A 15,410-nucleotide genomic window follows, 5' to 3' on the forward strand; every position below is an offset into this window, starting at 1 on the left:
TGAACTTCCCAAAGAGGCTGTGATGCCACACTTGTTTTTTTCCTGCTAGCCATGAGCAGGCAGTGCTTGGAGCCAGGCGCTGCTGCCTGCCACGGGGCCTACACACCCTCATCCCGCAGGCAGAGCAGTGGGTGGGGGTCTGCCGGGGGCGTCCGATCCCGGCTTCTGCCTCCCCTCCTGCTTCGAACCTGCCCCGTCCCCCCCGTCCCCGTCCCCGTCCCCCCCCAAGGGGCCACCGTGCCTAGCACCCGGAACCAGTGACTCTGTGACATCAGCCCTGTTGCTGAGGGCACCGCGGGCAACGTGAGTGCTGCGGGCACTGTGTCGGCTGCTGCGCCACTGGCAACGAGCCCTCGGTTCCTACAGCCCGCACGTGCTGCTGGTAGCGATGCGCTTGCTCCCCCTCCTCGTCCTGCTGGCCGTGTGCTGGCCTGCGCGTGGCACATGGGACAACTGTGGGTAAGTGGCCCGAGGCTCTGGGAGGGAGCTGGGGCAACCCTTGTGGGCTTCACTGGAGGGTGCCTGCTTGTCCCCCGTGGCCACACCACAGCTTCCCGAACCCCACGTGGAAGCCTCGGTTCCTTGCAGCACTCAGGCTGCTGGCCCAGCTCGTCTACGGGGCTAAGGCAGGAACGGGCCAACGTCCGCACGCCGCACGGGCTTCCCTGGCCCTGCTGTCCGTGCAACACCTGTGGGGAGGGAGGATGGCTGAGCTTCAGCCTGAACAGCAGCGAGTCATCGAACAGGACGGTAACGAGTTTCTGGTTACAGAGGGACCTGCGGGCTCCGGCCCATGGCTTCTTACTACGGCATGTCGCGTGTCGTGGGTGGCACAAGCTCCCACCCAGGGGCCTGGCCCTGGATCGTCAGCATCCAGAATCCCTGGCTAGCAGGTGTGGGGCATATATGCGGAGGGTCCCTCATCAGCCCACAGTGGGTTCTCACAGCAGCCCACTGCTTCGTCGAGGCCAGGTAAGGAGGACCAGGGAACGGGGATATCCCCACAGCACTCACAGGTGCCCTGTCCGCAGCACCACCTGCTACTCCCATCCCGTTTCCAGCACTGCAGAGCCCGGCTGAGAGACTGTTCAGGAGGAGGCTGCGCTGCTGCCACTGCTTCCTCGCAGCCTCCGGCTCGACATGCCTCGAGCTGAAGGCATGCTAGGGCAGTCGCACCTTCTGTAGCGCTGCTTTTCTCTCTCCCCTGTGAAGCAGAACGCAGGGAACTGCTGGGCTGCTGCAGCACATGTCTCTGCTCCCTTTAAGCCCTCTCTCCATCTGCCTTCCAGGGACATCAGGACGTGGCGTGTGGTGGTCGGGACCACCTACTTGACTCAGCTGGGCCCTGAGTCCCAAGTGCGCGGTATTAGGCGGCTGGTGGCTCACCAACGCTATAGTAGTATCTCGCAGAGGAACGACATTGCGTTGCTGGAATTGGACCAGCCTGTACAGTGTGGCTACTATGTACAGCTTGCCTGTGTGCCCAACGCCTGGCTGAAAGTGTCAGAGCTGACAGACTGCTACGTCAGTGGCTGGGGTTCCACACATGCAAAATGTAAGTTCCTGCAGAATCCTTGTGTCCCAAGTGCAAGCTCGGCACACCGGGGAGGCGGGCTGGGCTTCCTCACAGCAGAGGCAAAAGCCAGAGTCGGCATGTAGGGACGTATGCCTGTAGAGAGATGGGCCTGGCCCACTACCCAAAGCCAGACAGAAGGGAAACACCGGTACAGTGCCTCTCACGACACAAAGCCGAGCCCTAGGGAAGGGGTTCACCCAGGCAGGGAAGGAGAACTGGCAACAACCTCCTGAGTGTTACCTCCTTTCTGTGCTCACAGCTGGAGGATCAACTGCTGTCCTGCAGGAAGCCAGGGTCCCCCTCATCGATGTCAACCTCTGTAACAGCAGCCAGTGGTACAGAGGAGCCGTCCACACCCACAACCTGTGTGCTGGCTACCCGCAGGGCGGCATTGACACCTGCCAGGTAGGCTCACCTCCCCTTCCCTCTCTGCAGGTTCTCGCCCAGTGCCCCATCTGTCTCAGAGGCCGGGGACTCTGCCCAGAAAGCCCATCCGGTGCTGCTGGCAGCCCGTAGGCCCAGATCCCAATCCTGGAACATCCCCCTTCCACACATCCAGCATCACAGTGCAGAGAGGAGAGAGAGCACACCCTGCCTTACAGGCCTGTGGCTTCTTCCTAGAAAAGTTTCTGTAGGCTCCAGCAGCTGCAGAGCCTTTCTGTGCAGTGAATACAGCGCTGGCAGGTGCTGTGGGAGAGAAGCAGCCAGCCCTAGTGCTGACAGTGGCCACCTAACACCCCCTTCATCCTCTCTCCTCCGCTGCAGGGTGACAGCGGTGGTCCTCTCGTCTGCAAAGATAAAAATGCTGACTACTTCTGGCTTGTTGGAGTGACCAGCTGGGGGAAAGGCTGTGCGAGAGCGAAACGGCCTGGAATCTACACCTCCACTCAGCACTTCTACGACTGGATCCTGACACAGATGGGATTTCGCTCAGCAGCAAGGGCTTCTCCAACATCAGGGGCATGGAGTCATTTTCTCACTGCCTCAACCCCTTATCAGAGGCCAACACCAACACAATCGGGCAAGTTTAGCTCCTGCCCCTTTCCCCTTGGGAAGCTGGTGGAATTCTTTTCTCGGGCGCAGGAGCTCCTGCTGTTCCTAAAGGAAAAAAAGGCTTGAGCAACAGGATGAAGAGGATCCAGTGCAGGCTTGCAGCGTACCACGACCATTTCTTTCTGGGGCACTGCCTGCTGAGCCAAAGGCAGCCTCAGTGTCAAAGGCCTGCTCCGTCCTGCCCACGCTCCTCCGAGCACACACCAGTGCTGAAGTTGACACAGTTCTTGAAATAAACTCACCAGTTTTCACAGCTAACCATACTTCAGGCCAATTCAGTCTCCAGTGCAAGGCAGGGACTTCCATGCCTGGCACCTGCACAATGCGGCTGCGGGCAGACAAGTGGGGCACAAAGGGAAAGAGCCACAAAAGGGGCCAAAACTCTGCCTGGTCAGAGAGGATGATGCTTAGAGTCACCATGGGATGGAGGAGACTGGCATATCATGGCTAGAAAGAAAAGAGGAAAAATTGACGTGACATGCAGAAACTTTCGGGTATGCATTAAGGCACACAAGCTGATGATCTGGGCCTGGCATAAACCATAGCTAACTGAACATATCACGGGATAATTCTGAGCATAACAAGAGAAATTACCGACATAAGATTCGGCTGCCATGGTATGGGGGAACTGGAATGAGGCATTGGTTGTCTGGAACAAAAGGGATGTGGTGTGGCATTGCCAGGTGAGACCCCGGTGACCTGAAGTAAGGCAAGAGGTGGGTGCTGCTCTGGAGAGGACCCAGTGCAGTCCTTGTTCCTGTGATTCAGCAATGCCCTTCCCTTGTGGGCAGAAACTTCACAGGGTTCAGTCCAGGAGCGTGCAGCAGCCCAAATATACCCCGGTTCCCTTTGTGTGAGTGGCATTGGTCTGGTGCCCTGCTTAAGAGTCTCACACACCTTGGCTTCTTTACCTGCCCCGTGTCTCCTGCCTTATGAGGCTGAAAAGGATGGCGGTGTCACTAGCTGGCACCATGTCTCACTTGTCATGGCCCCATTGGCAGCATCAGGGAAGGGGTAGTGTGAGCCTGTGAAACCGAGGGTAGGTGGTTCTCTCTTGCAGCCCATCCACCTTGCGGATGGCACGTGGAGGCAGTTCTGGCCTTCTGAAGTGTGGGAAGGGCACAACATACGAAGGTGGCATGCGGGAACCAGCAGTGGCTTATTGGCCAGGCCATATCACTCCAGGTAAGACTTGGCACTGCTTGTGCCTTTTGCATGCTGATGCCAGCCAAGGCAGGGTGTCATGGCAGCTTGGCTGCCCAGGAACAAGCAGAGGACTGGAGAGAGGTGAGGACGGCGGGATTGAAGTGGGATCAGGTGCTTGAACCTTTTCTTGTGCCTTGCTGTGGTGGGTGACAGGAGTGACACATGAACTGGCAAGCACCCTGGACATCCTGCCAACACTGGCTACCCTGGCTGGAGCAGCTCTTCCCAAAGTTGCCCTGGATGGCTATGACCTGAGTCCAGTGCTGTTTGGGTCAGGGAAGGTGAGTCCTGCGGGCTGGTTCAGCTGGCATTGTGCATGAAAGCTGGGTGTGGGGCTGAAGCTGTGTGCCTGATGAGTACAACCAGCTGGGGGTCAGGGGAGATCCATGAGCTGGGACCTTTTGTCTGGCCTGGGTCATGCCATGGAATTCCTCGGCTTCCCCAGGCTGCTCTGCTCTGACAACTGCAACATATTGCTGGGCCAAACCCCCATGGGCGCAGTGGATGGACAGCCCCAGTAGCTTGGAGTAGGGAACAAACAGGATGCTGCTGCTCGTCAGCTTCCCCCCTCTCTGGCCATGTTCTTGCTGTAGTATCAGGGCTCCTGTGTGACTCCCTGGAGTCTCTGCCTGGTCATGTTCCAGACTTTTCTTCAGCCTCATGGCTGCACAGGTGAGCTTAGTTCTGCTACTTCCCGCAGAGTCCTCGGCAGACAATGTTCTTCTACCCGCCATCCCCTGATCCGCTGCACGGCCCCTTTGCTGTCAGGCTTGGGAAGTACAAGGCCCATTACTTCACACAAGGTTAGTGCTGCCTCCTCTTATCTACACAGTCGACTTTGTGAAGTCCCATATGGTTTTGCTGTCCAAACCTCAAAGAGAAGAAACTGGGCTATGCCTGGGGGTCTCTTTTGCAGGTTCCTTTCACAGCGATACGACCCCAGACCAGGCCTGCCACGGGCTGACCCCGCTGACCCCTCACTTGCCCCCGCTGCTCTTTGACTTGGAGTCAGACCCAGCTGAGAACTATGATCTGCTGCAGAGTGGCGCAGGGCCGGAGGTTCTGCAAGTCCTGAAGGAGATCAAACTGCGGAAAGTGCTTTTGGAGCAGCAAATGGGGTTTGGAGAAAGCCAGATCAGGAAGGGCAGGGATCCCGCCCTGCAGCCCTGCTGCGTACCAAACTGCACTCCTAAGCCTTCCTGCTGCTACTGCTCCTAGCTTCTTGCTGCTCCATCCCCTTCAGTTGTTCCACACTGGAACGCTATCCAGGACCCACCAAACACCCCCTCTGTCCCCAACTAACCAAGCTCAGCCTTAGAGCTACCCTGCAGCTTTGGCTCAGTGACACCTCTGTCTAATAGAGTGCTGGGGTAGCCAACTGTGGGTTGGGGAGATTACCAACCCTGCTAGGAGCGCAGGTCAGTGGATCCTATGCTCTGCGTTGGATGTCCAAGCTAAGGCCTCTTGACAGAAACCCTGACTTGTTCAGGGTGGGATCATGGTACATCGTCATCTCCAGAGCCAGAACAACTCCTTTCAAACCACAATCAAGGTGAAGCAAAGGGCATGCCCCAGTGTTCAGAGCTCCCAGCTCAGCTGGAGACATGCTCTGCACCTCTGAGTAAGAACAGAGCTGGAAGCTGCAGCACCATCACTCGCCAGGGGCCAAGAACACAGCAAGAGGAGGATGGCATGGATGGTCCTGGCAGCTTCAGAGGCAGGACCTTGTGCAGCTAGTGCAGAATGGACATGCCTAGGTGGAAAGCAGCTTGGGGTATGTGTGCTTAAGTACCTCCAAGTCCTTCATGACTCCAGGAGGTGGAGATGTGGCCAGTGGTTGTCAGGATTGGTCCTCTTGTAAGGTCTGTGGATCTTGGGGCTGATCAATCAGGTGGGCGGCAACCACATGCCATCCACATGACTGAAAGGGTCTGTCTCCTCTTGCTTGTGAGCTAGTCCAGCTCCAAGTTTCCCAGTGACTTGCACATGCACACAGCGCTCCCACCAGTCGCTGGCCCTAGACACTGGGTGTTTCCAACTGGGGGGTCCCCCGACCTGTGTTCCCTCCTGCCATTGCTAGCAGCCAGGCCTCTGGGCCCACCCCACCCCGGGGACAGAGCGGAGCCGCACAGAGAAAGGTTTGGAATCACTCTCAACAAGAAGGTAGGACGGGTTGTGGTGGTTACGTGCAAGGCTCAGCCAAACAAGCAATCCAACTAGCAGCTTAGGGGTGACTGGCTCCTTGATCCCCCTTTCTCTCCATTTTCCATGCTTTTATATCCCACTCACCTGCCTTGAGTGCTCCCTTTCTCCACCCTTGTGTCCTCCCAAATGAGGGACCTACCTGTGATTGTTTTTTCCCCCTTGCTCCCAGGTTAGCTAGGCTTGTGAACAGATTTGGTGTCCCAGGTGACATTAGTTAGATCACCTTGGACTTCTGTGGCATTACTGATGTGGTTTCCTGGCTACTGCTGTCCCTGCCAGACTCCTCTCCCCAAAATGACCCCAACCATTCCTTCATGTATCTGTGAAGTGTGGCCACCTCTCACATAATTCTCCTTTAACCACGTCCAAAATCTGGTGCTGGAATAGCAGAGTATCCACAGAAGACAAGTCTTCTCTAAGGCCTTCTTCTGCCTGCTCTAAGCAGATATGGGGCACCACCTTCAGGTCAATTTTCAAAAAACAAATCAGCCTTGAGTTCAGTTTGAGGCCCAGTCCTGCTGCCTGTAGGGCCTTGATAGCAGCTATTCCATTTTCAGACAGAGCCTGGCCTGCCATCCTAAGGACCAGGTTGTGCACTCAGTTGTGTGCCTTACATATATCCACACAAGCCAGGACGGCAGCAGGAAGCTCCTGCACTTTTCACAAGCGTTGAGGCTGCCGTTCTTCAAGCTACCACCTCCAGGAACCTAGCCCCACTCAGCAAAGGCAGCGCACGTGGCTGGCTCCTGCTTTTCTCCCATGACTGCCCTGTGCTCCATCAGGTGAGCAAGGCTCCACCATCTGCTGTGGAAGGGAGCCTGATGAGATTAGGCTGATACAGGATTTACCAAAGTCACGGAGAATGGCATGTGGAGAGTGGAGCTGAATGGAGAGTGAGGATGAAAGCAGGAGCATCCTTCTTTTCTAGAGCTTGAAATTGCAAGACCTTGGCCACGCATACCGGGTGCCACAACTGCCCTTGTCTACCTTGTCCCAGAGCAGCAACAGAACTCATAGACAGCAAGGACATGAAGCCTGTCAGTGGATGTTGCTATGGCTGACATAGCCAGTGTGGACTGTCCTGCATCTGCGTTTCACTGTGCTGTGTGCACGAAGGTTGACGTTGCTTGGGTCTGCTTGGCTTATTTGCCTTGCACATCACTGCTTGCCTGCAGCGGCTGTAACCAGATTGGCTCTACAACACCCAAACTTGTGCATACTGCCTGCGGTAGTTGTGTTCTCTGGTGTCTGTTTTTGGGAAGGACCTGGTGGCAAAAGGCTGCAGAGAGCGGGGTGGCAGTGAATGAACTTCCCAAAGAGGCTGTGATGCCACACTTGTTTTTTTCCTGCTAGCCATGAGCAGGCAGTGCTTGGAGCCAGGCGCTGCTGCCTGCCACGGGGCCTACACACCCTCATCCCGCAGGCAGAGCAGTGGGTGGGGGTCTGCCGGGGGCGTCCGATCCCGGCTTCTGCCTCCCCTCCTGCTTCGAACCTGCCCCGTCCCCCCCGTCCCCGTCCCCGTCCCCCCCCAAGGGGCCACCGTGCCTAGCACCCGGAACCAGTGACTCTGTGACATCAGCCCTGTTGCTGAGGGCACCGCGGGCAACGTGAGTGCTGCGGGCACTGTGTCGGCTGCTGCGCCACTGGCAACGAGCCCTCGGTTCCTACAGCCCGCACGTGCTGCTGGTAGCGATGCGCTTGCTCCCCCTCCTCGTCCTGCTGGCCGTGTGCTGGCCTGCGCGTGGCACATGGGACAACTGTGGGTAAGTGGCCCGAGGCTCTGGGAGGGAGCTGGGGCAACCCTTGTGGGCTTCACTGGAGGGTGCCTGCTTGTCCCCCGTGGCCACACCACAGCTTCCCGAACCCCACGTGGAAGCCTCGGTTCCTTGCAGCACTCAGGCTGCTGGCCCAGCTCGTCTACGGGGCTAAGGCAGGAACGGGCCAACGTCCGCACGCCGCACGGGCTTCCCTGGCCCTGCTGTCCGTGCAACACCTGTGGGGAGGGAGGATGGCTGAGCTTCAGCCTGAACAGCAGCGAGTCATCGAACAGGACGGTAACGAGTTTCTGGTTACAGAGGGACCTGCGGGCTCCGGCCCATGGCTTCTTACTACGGCATGTCGCGTGTCGTGGGTGGCACAAGCTCCCACCCAGGGGCCTGGCCCTGGATCGTCAGCATCCAGAATCCCTGGCTAGCAGGTGTGGGGCATATATGCGGAGGGTCCCTCATCAGCCCACAGTGGGTTCTCACAGCAGCCCACTGCTTCGTCGAGGCCAGGTAAGGAGGACCAGGGAACGGGGATATCCCCACAGCACTCACAGGTGCCCTGTCCGCAGCACCACCTGCTACTCCCATCCCGTTTCCAGCACTGCAGAGCCCGGCTGAGAGACTGTTCAGGAGGAGGCTGCGCTGCTGCCACTGCTTCCTCGCAGCCTCCGGCTCGACATGCCTCGAGCTGAAGGCATGCTAGGGCAGTCGCACCTTCTGTAGCGCTGCTTTTCTCTCTCCCCTGTGAAGCAGAACGCAGGGAACTGCTGGGCTGCTGCAGCACATGTCTCTGCTCCCTTTAAGCCCTCTCTCCATCTGCCTTCCAGGGACATCAGGACGTGGCGTGTGGTGGTCGGGACCACCTACTTGACTCAGCTGGGCCCTGAGTCCCAAGTGCGCGGTATTAGGCGGCTGGTGGCTCACCAACGCTATAGTAGTATCTCGCAGAGGAACGACATTGCGTTGCTGGAATTGGACCAGCCTGTACAGTGTGGCTACTATGTACAGCTTGCCTGTGTGCCCAACGCCTGGCTGAAAGTGTCAGAGCTGACAGACTGCTACGTCAGTGGCTGGGGTTCCACACATGCAAAATGTAAGTTCCTGCAGAATCCTTGTGTCCCAAGTGCAAGCTCGGCACACCGGGGAGGCGGGCTGGGCTTCCTCACAGCAGAGGCAAAAGCCAGAGTCGGCATGTAGGGACGTATGCCTGTAGAGAGATGGGCCTGGCCCACTACCCAAAGCCAGACAGAAGGGAAACACCGGTACAGTGCCTCTCACGACACAAAGCCGAGCCCTAGGGAAGGGGTTCACCCAGGCAGGGAAGGAGAACTGGCAACAACCTCCTGAGTGTTACCTCCTTTCTGTGCTCACAGCTGGAGGATCAACTGCTGTCCTGCAGGAAGCCAGGGTCCCCCTCATCGATGTCAACCTCTGTAACAGCAGCCAGTGGTACAGAGGAGCCGTCCACACCCACAACCTGTGTGCTGGCTACCCGCAGGGCGGCATTGACACCTGCCAGGTAGGCTCACCTCCCCTTCCCTCTCTGCAGGTTCTCGCCCAGTGCCCCATCTGTCTCAGAGGCCGGGGACTCTGCCCAGAAAGCCCATCCGGTGCTGCTGGCAGCCCGTAGGCCCAGATCCCAATCCTGGAACATCCCCCTTCCACACATCCAGCATCACAGTGCAGAGAGGAGAGAGAGCACACCCTGCCTTACAGGCCTGTGGCTTCTTCCTAGAAAAGTTTCTGTAGGCTCCAGCAGCTGCAGAGCCTTTCTGTGCAGTGAATACAGCGCTGGCAGGTGCTGTGGGAGAGAAGCAGCCAGCCCTAGTGCTGACAGTGGCCACCTAACACCCCCTTCATCCTCTCTCCTCCGCTGCAGGGTGACAGCGGTGGTCCTCTCGTCTGCAAAGATAAAAATGCTGACTACTTCTGGCTTGTTGGAGTGACCAGCTGGGGGAAAGGCTGTGCGAGAGCGAAACGGCCTGGAATCTACACCTCCACTCAGCACTTCTACGACTGGATCCTGACACAGATGGGATTTCGCTCAGCAGCAAGGGCTTCTCCAACATCAGGGGCATGGAGTCATTTTCTCACTGCCTCAACCCCTTATCAGAGGCCAACACCAACACAATCGGGCAAGTTTAGCTCCTGCCCCTTTCCCCTTGGGAAGCTGGTGGAATTCTTTTCTCGGGCGCAGGAGCTCCTGCTGTTCCTAAAGGAAAAAAAGGCTTGAGCAAGCAGGATGAAGAGGATCCAGTGCAGGCTTGCAGCGTACCACGACCATTTCTTTCTGGGGCACTGCCTGCTGAGCCAAAGGCAGCCTCAGTGTCAAAGGCCTGCTCCGTCCTGCCCACGCTCCTCCGAGCACACACCAGTGCTGAAGTTGACACAGTTCTTGAAATAAACTCACCAGTTTTCACAGCTAACCATACTTCAGGCCAATTCAGTCTCCAGTGCAAGGCAGGGACTTCCATGCCTGGCACCTGCACAATGCGGCTGCGGGCAGACAAGTGGGGCACAAAGGGAAAGAGCCACAAAAGGGGCCAAAACTCTGCCTGGTCAGAGAGGATGATGCTTAGAGTCACCATGGGATGGAGGAGACTGGCATATCATGGCTAGAAAGAAAAGAGGAAAAATTGATGTGACATGCACACACACTACGTTCACGCGCAGGGTGCATGCGCGCGCACACACACACACACAGAGTGGAGACACGCATGGGGGTACAAACAGAATGTGCAGTGCACACCTGGAGCATGTGCACCCCCTTACTCCAAAACACACCTCTTGAACACAGTGCAGTGTGCAGTGTTCACATACACACAGAGTGCATGTACATGCATACCTGGCTGCGCACGTATGCACACATGCACACACACACAAAGCATACACACACAAGCAGTGCATGCCCACCCTGCAGTATGCATGCATGCAGAATGCACCCACCCACACACCCCACATGCATGCACCAGCATGCACCCCCTTATCTGCCCACATGCACACTCTAGGCATACACCCAATGATGCATGCACACGTCGAATGCACCTCCCACGGGGGCACATGAAAACTCACTTGTCTATGCATGCACGCACACATGTCCACGCACGCATACACGTATGCAGGCATACACACGTACGTGCATGCATACACACTCACAGAGGGAAGTGTTGCACCCACACAAACACATAGCCTGTTATCACCCACATGCTCTGGAGCTGCTTGCATGGATGCAGGCTATCACACCCACTCCTGCCTGTTCCCTCCTGTGTTTGGCCCACACGTCTGTCAGTGTGTGCTTGCTTCCACAGCACTGCAGAAGTCGGGCCTGTCCCTCCACACCCAGCTGCACGGACACTGTTCATCTGCGTTCACTGGCACCTGTGCACGCTGGGGCAGTCACAGCATGCCTTGCTCAGTTTCCTGCAGACAAGTTACCTGCCCACCGTGCACATGGTCCCCACACGTCCTGCCCTGTTCCTTGTCTGGTCTCTGAAACTGTCCCTGTGCCGTGCCCGCTCCCACCCCAAGCTCAGAGCCCTAACTGTTCTCTCAGTGTCCTGACTGCCAGCCCCCAGCGCCCTGATCCCTGTGGCCAGGCACCACACAGCAAGCACTGCCATGCCCTACGAGCAAAGTGGGCTCCATGAATTATGCAGCAGTTTTGCCTCCTGCTGCAGCACCAGCCTCCTCACTCTGCCTCTTGGCCCTGAATAATTGATGGCAGTGAGCACAGCAGCAGCAGCAGCAGCCCCAGCATCCTTCTTGTGCCAAGGGCCAGGCCGTTAGGAGGCATGGGGCTAGACACGCAGGAAGGCCAGGGGCTACAGTGACAGTCTGAACAATGGAGAACAGGGAGCAGTGGAAAGCAGAGTTAGCTGACACATTAGAAAGTGGTTGTAAAAGTGGGATGGGTCTTAAGAAATGCTGACTAGTAACAACAAGAAAATCCAGAACAGACTGGTCGCGCTGGCTGGACGTAAAACAGAGGTGTATCTACATGCGATCATCCCGACTAGGACATTAGGCATTCTCACCCCTGCTTTGTCTTTGGGCTGAAACTGCCTGCTGGGTCATTAATCCTAGACCACTGCTGCTGTGCCTGTGCCAGTACACCACCTCTGGTCTTGCTTTAATCTCATTTTGGATAAACTGAACAGATGGAGATCTTGAGGACATTCAACTCCTTCCTGTGCCTGTTTTCCGAGTTCTCTCTGCTTTTCAAAAGCAAACACAGCAATGGGGTACAGCCTTCCCAGGGTGCAGAACCTTCCCTTTTCCTCCTCGTTCTCCTTATCATTCTCTTCCATCGGAGAACTGCTGTTGGTTGCTCTTTGCACTGTCCCTTCCTCACTTTGATTACAAGGCATTTTTGCAGGATATGGGCTACCTGTGTTCAGGCACAACCAGCAGTTTGTGAGCCTGAACGTGAAAGTCCGTCACTGCTGTATGAAAACAGAAACAAACTTTGCCCGGTGTTATAAATCGAGACTACAATGGGTCGAACTCCAATTGAAATTTTATTAATTATAGCAAGTAGAATATGAGCAAAACCAGCGCTGGACGACAGGGGAGTCTGTACTCCACCAACTGCCGTACTGAGGAGAACAAACTGTCCCTTTTTATACATTTTTTTTCCCGCGTTCATGGAGTGGTGAAGATACTATGTTTCAACTGTTGCTGGGGTCTAGAGTGGTGGAGATACTCTGCGCATGTGCTAGTTGTTGTTAGGGGGTCGTTTTCTGCCTTCTGGTGGTCGATGATATCCTTATGTGGAGTTGTTTTTCTTCTGTTTGTTTTCTTGGGATATCTTGTGATCTGCAGCGTCGGCCATGTGTGCACAAGCAACACATAATTCCATGAACGATCTCCCCTCCTCTTTTATCTTTAAGTCTTAATAAACAATATACTTAACTCATAGTTTCTCACACCCGGAAAGTGCCCAGGCTCCCACAGGGCCCAGCCTCCTCCAAACGATGGCATGCTCTCTGTCCCAAGGGATTTCGCACCCTGTGCGCATCTGGAGAAAAGCAGCTGCATTTGCTCTCCCAGAAGGCGGGAAGCTGGAAGCAGTGGCCCGGGCAGTGACAGGGGATGTCCGCTCGGGCCACCCAGCCCCAGCGGAGAGGACGTCTGTTTGCTGCCACACGCCGGGGTGCCCGTCTGCTCCCAGGACAGCTTCACGGTGTCCCAGCCTCCGCCCCGGTGCGGCTGGCTGCAGGCCCGGCTGCCGGTGCCTGCAAGGCTTTTTCCCCCAGAGACCAGGGGCTGCGCACCCGGGCTGAGTCCGCAGCCCCCAACCCTGGGCACCACCGAGGGGATTCTGAGGGAAGCCCCTGTAGCTGACCGCAGCACGAGGGGGCAGGCCCGGGTCCCATGGGGCCGGCGGCACCGGGCACGGCGGCGGCGAGGGACCGGCGGCGGCGCGGACTACAACTCCCGGCATGCCCCGCGGCGGGGGGCGGGTCGCGTGGCTGCCCGCGCCTGTCGGGCTCCGTCGGTGGCGGAGCTGCGGGCCCTGCCCGGCCGGTGCTGGGGCTGCGGGTTCCGCCGGGGTCTCGCATCGCTGCCGCCGCATCGCATCGCTGCCGCCGCATCGCATCGCTGCCGGGCTCGAACACGGACCCGTAGTAGCCCACGTAGTGGCCCTGTAGCCCATGCTGACCGCGCGTGTCGGCGGGGCCTCGCCGGGCGGCAGCGCCATGGGGCCGTGGGGCCGGGGCCTGCCGTGGGCTCTGGTGCTGCTCGCCTTGCGCGGAGCGGCCGGCGCCCGCCCCAGCTTCGTCCTGTTGCTGGCGGATGACCTGGGCTTCGGAGACCTGGGCAGCTACGGGCATCCTTCTTCGGCCACGCCCAGCCTGGACCGGATGGCTTCCCGAGGGCTGCGGTTCACCGACTTCTACAGCAGCTCCCCGGTGTGCAGCCCGTCCCGGTACGTCCGCTGCTGCTCCTGCCGCTCTGCCTGGTGGCTGCTGCAGGCCCCGCGGCAGGTTTGGAGGAAGCACGGCTCGGCACCCAGCTGGGGAGCTGCAGCACTGGGAGGAACGGGTGGTTGACAAACCTGCCGTGTGCCAGGAGGCCCCGGGGTCCAACTGCTCTGTGAGGGGACTGATGGAGCTTCCAGCAGCCCAGGCCGGGAGGCGACAGTGGCAGCTGTGAGGCCGGCGAGCCAAGCTGCCAGGTGCCAGAGAACGGGGCACTCTCTGTGGAGGCTGAGCACCGCGACCTGCGCTGCACCCAGTGTGATGCCTGCCTTCTCTCCCTTTCACCTGTAGGGCAGCCCTGCTGACAGGCCGGTTCCAGATGCGCTCCGGGGTTTACCCTGGTGTGTTCAGCCCAGACTCACGGGGAGGCCTGCCGCTGTCTGAGGTCACCATTGCTGAAGTGCTGAAGGCTGAGGGCTATGCCACAGCCATGGTTGGCAAGTGGCACCTTGGCCTGGGGATTAACGGCCCTCTTCTGCCCATTCATCAGGGCTTTGACCACTTCTTGGGTGTGCCCTACTCTCATGACCAGGTGAGAGGCCTGTCAAGCCGCCAAGGGTGTCTTGGGGATGGCTGGGGGAGTGCCTGAAAGATGAAGCTTGCTTGAGAGCACACAGGCTCTCAAGTTCTTGCCGGAGCAGATGGGTGCGGGACTGCAGGCCGGGGAGAGGGGTGCTGGTGGGGAAAGCCCATCTCTGAGATGCTTGGCTGGTGGGGCAGTTTTGTACAACATAGGTGGTAGTTGCGTGAGGGTACATACACCCTTTGTCAAGGGAGGAAGGGTCAGCTTCTGGGCTACAAAGAAACATCTGAGTTGCTGTCAGGAGAAAATTATGTTGGGGCAGCATGGTCCTTGGACGATTCTAGGGTGGGCACAGACCCCTTTGCTTCTGGGAGTGGTTGCCCAAAGGGTGCCCGTGGGACCTGGTAGTGGGCCACTGTGAGACTCTTTGCTCCCTTCCCCTCACCGTCCTGCAACGTAGGTAGAAGACAAAGTGTCATTTGTTCTCTCCAGGGCCCTTGCCAGAATCTCACCTGCTTCCCACCTGACGTCAAGTGTTTTGGGACTTGTGACCAAGGCTTGGTGCCAGTCCCACTGCTCTGGAACCAGAGCATTGTGCAGCAGCCAGTCTCTTTCCCTGATCTGGTGCCACTCTACAACAAATTCTCCCGAGACTTCATCGCTGACTGTGCCCGACGAGGCCTCCCCTTCCTGCTCTACTATGCTTCCCACGTAGGAGAGGGAGAGGGCTGCTCTGGGCCCAAGGGTGGGGAAGGAGCCTTTGTCCTGTGGGGAGAGCAGAGAAGCATCTCAGCTCCTGCAGCCCCAGGGCTGTGCTGAGCAGTCGATACCTGCTTTTGGATGATCTGGGGTTGCTGTTCCCATGCTCAGGTCTTGCATGGCTTTGATAATGTTCTTGGGCTGCTTCTTTCTGGAGTTCTGCCTGCTTCTTTGGGCCAGGAGCCCACCTGGGAAAACTTCCTGCTCTGGGGCTCCATGTCCTCTCCTGGGGCTCAGCTCCTTTGTGCCATTTCTGAGAGATGCTTCCAAAGCTTGGGGAGAAGCCTCCTCTCATCTCATGGCTATTGTCACATTTCTCTGTGTCCAGGCTGGGTGCTTAC

The 15,410-nt window shown here is 57.7% G+C and overlaps 4 protein-coding genes across 7 annotated transcripts; all 4 read left to right on the top strand.

Moving 5' to 3' along the window:
• Positions 1–22: 22 nt before the first annotated feature.
• On the top strand, positions 23–2,887 carry LOC122153398 (acrosin-like). Of its 2 annotated transcripts, XM_042792300.1 has the most exons (5): positions 23–459; positions 772–972; positions 1,290–1,555; positions 1,836–1,981; positions 2,342–2,887. In XM_042792300.1, the coding sequence occupies exons 1-5, from the start codon at positions 389–391 to the stop codon at positions 2,693–2,695; spliced, it is 1,038 nt and encodes a 345-aa protein (XP_042648234.1). In that variant the 5' UTR covers positions 23–388; the 3' UTR covers positions 2,696–2,887. The 2 variants fall into 2 exon arrangements, with proteins under 2 accessions (XP_042648234.1, XP_042648235.1); XM_042792301.1 differs by lacking the exon at positions 772–972.
• On the top strand, positions 2,731–7,271 carry LOC122153409 (arylsulfatase A-like). Of its 2 annotated transcripts, none has more exons than XM_042792319.1 (5): positions 2,731–3,312; positions 3,690–3,814; positions 3,989–4,116; positions 4,536–4,638; positions 4,752–7,271. In XM_042792319.1, exons 1-5 carry the CDS (start codon positions 3,263–3,265, stop codon positions 5,051–5,053), a joined length of 708 nt encoding a protein of 235 aa, XP_042648253.1. In that variant the 5' UTR covers positions 2,731–3,262; the 3' UTR covers positions 5,054–7,271. The 2 variants fall into 2 exon arrangements, with proteins under 2 accessions (XP_042648253.1, XP_042648254.1); XM_042792320.1 differs by having other exon boundaries at positions 2,732–3,123.
• Positions 7,272–7,366: 95 nt separating this feature from the next.
• LOC122153406 (acrosin-like) lies at positions 7,367–10,039 on the top strand. 2 transcript variants are annotated; one of them, XM_042792313.1, is made up of 5 exons: positions 7,367–7,803; positions 8,116–8,316; positions 8,634–8,899; positions 9,180–9,325; positions 9,686–10,039. In XM_042792313.1, the coding sequence occupies exons 1-5, from the start codon at positions 7,733–7,735 to the stop codon at positions 10,037–10,039; spliced, it is 1,038 nt and encodes a 345-aa protein (XP_042648247.1). In that variant the 5' UTR covers positions 7,367–7,732. The 2 variants fall into 2 exon arrangements, with proteins under 2 accessions (XP_042648247.1, XP_042648248.1); XM_042792314.1 differs by lacking the exon at positions 8,116–8,316.
• A 3,086-nt stretch (positions 10,040–13,125) lies between these two features.
• LOC122153363 (arylsulfatase A-like) lies at positions 13,126–15,326 on the top strand. Its single transcript, XM_042791888.1, has 5 exons — positions 13,126–13,379; positions 13,410–13,735; positions 14,079–14,319; positions 14,803–15,055; positions 15,250–15,326. The coding sequence occupies exons 2-5, from the start codon at positions 13,461–13,463 to the stop codon at positions 15,324–15,326; spliced, it is 846 nt and encodes a 281-aa protein (XP_042647822.1). The 5' UTR covers positions 13,126–13,379; positions 13,410–13,460.
• The last annotated feature ends 84 nt before the right edge of the window (positions 15,327–15,410 follow it).

This window comes from Tyto alba, unplaced genomic scaffold (assembly GCF_018691265.1).
Source record: "Tyto alba isolate M040663 unplaced genomic scaffold, T.alba_DEE_v4.0 Super-Scaffold_2, whole genome shotgun sequence".
Classification (NCBI taxonomy): Eukaryota; Metazoa; Chordata; class Aves; order Strigiformes; family Tytonidae; genus Tyto; species Tyto alba.

What these genes read in the sequence shown, in the direction of transcription:
- LOC122153398 (XM_042792300.1), top strand. Translation starts at nt 389, where the DNA reads ATGCGCTTGCTCCCCCTCCTCGTCCTGCTGGCCGTGTGCTGGCCTGCG. An exon ending in CACTGCTTCGTCGAGGCCAG is followed by an intron (nt 973 to 1,289) that starts GTAAGGAGGACC and finishes TCTGCCTTCCAG; the next exon opens with GGACATCAGGACGTGGCGTG. An exon ending in GCGGCATTGACACCTGCCAG is followed by an intron (nt 1,982 to 2,341) that starts GTAGGCTCACCT and finishes CCTCCGCTGCAG; the next exon opens with GGTGACAGCGGTGGTCCTCT.
- LOC122153409 (XM_042792319.1), top strand. Translation starts at nt 3,263, where the DNA reads ATGAGGCATTGGTTGTCTGGAACAAAAGGGATGTGGTGTGGCATTGCC. An exon ending in ATGTGGTGTGGCATTGCCAG is followed by an intron (nt 3,313 to 3,689) that starts GTGAGACCCCGG and finishes TCTCTCTTGCAG; the next exon opens with CCCATCCACCTTGCGGATGG. An exon ending in TGCTGTTTGGGTCAGGGAAG is followed by an intron (nt 4,117 to 4,535) that starts GTGAGTCCTGCG and finishes TACTTCCCGCAG; the next exon opens with AGTCCTCGGCAGACAATGTT.
- LOC122153406 (XM_042792313.1), top strand. Translation starts at nt 7,733, where the DNA reads ATGCGCTTGCTCCCCCTCCTCGTCCTGCTGGCCGTGTGCTGGCCTGCG. An exon ending in GGCACATGGGACAACTGTGG is followed by an intron (nt 7,804 to 8,115) that starts GTAAGTGGCCCG and finishes TTCTGGTTACAG; the next exon opens with AGGGACCTGCGGGCTCCGGC. An exon ending in GCGGCATTGACACCTGCCAG is followed by an intron (nt 9,326 to 9,685) that starts GTAGGCTCACCT and finishes CCTCCGCTGCAG; the next exon opens with GGTGACAGCGGTGGTCCTCT.
- LOC122153363 (XM_042791888.1), top strand. Translation starts at nt 13,461, where the DNA reads ATGCTGACCGCGCGTGTCGGCGGGGCCTCGCCGGGCGGCAGCGCCATG. An exon ending in CCGGTGTGCAGCCCGTCCCG is followed by an intron (nt 13,736 to 14,078) that starts GTACGTCCGCTG and finishes TTTCACCTGTAG; the next exon opens with GGCAGCCCTGCTGACAGGCC. An exon ending in GGGCTGCTCTGGGCCCAAGG is followed by an intron (nt 15,056 to 15,249) that starts GTGGGGAAGGAG and finishes TCTTTGGGCCAG; the next exon opens with GAGCCCACCTGGGAAAACTT.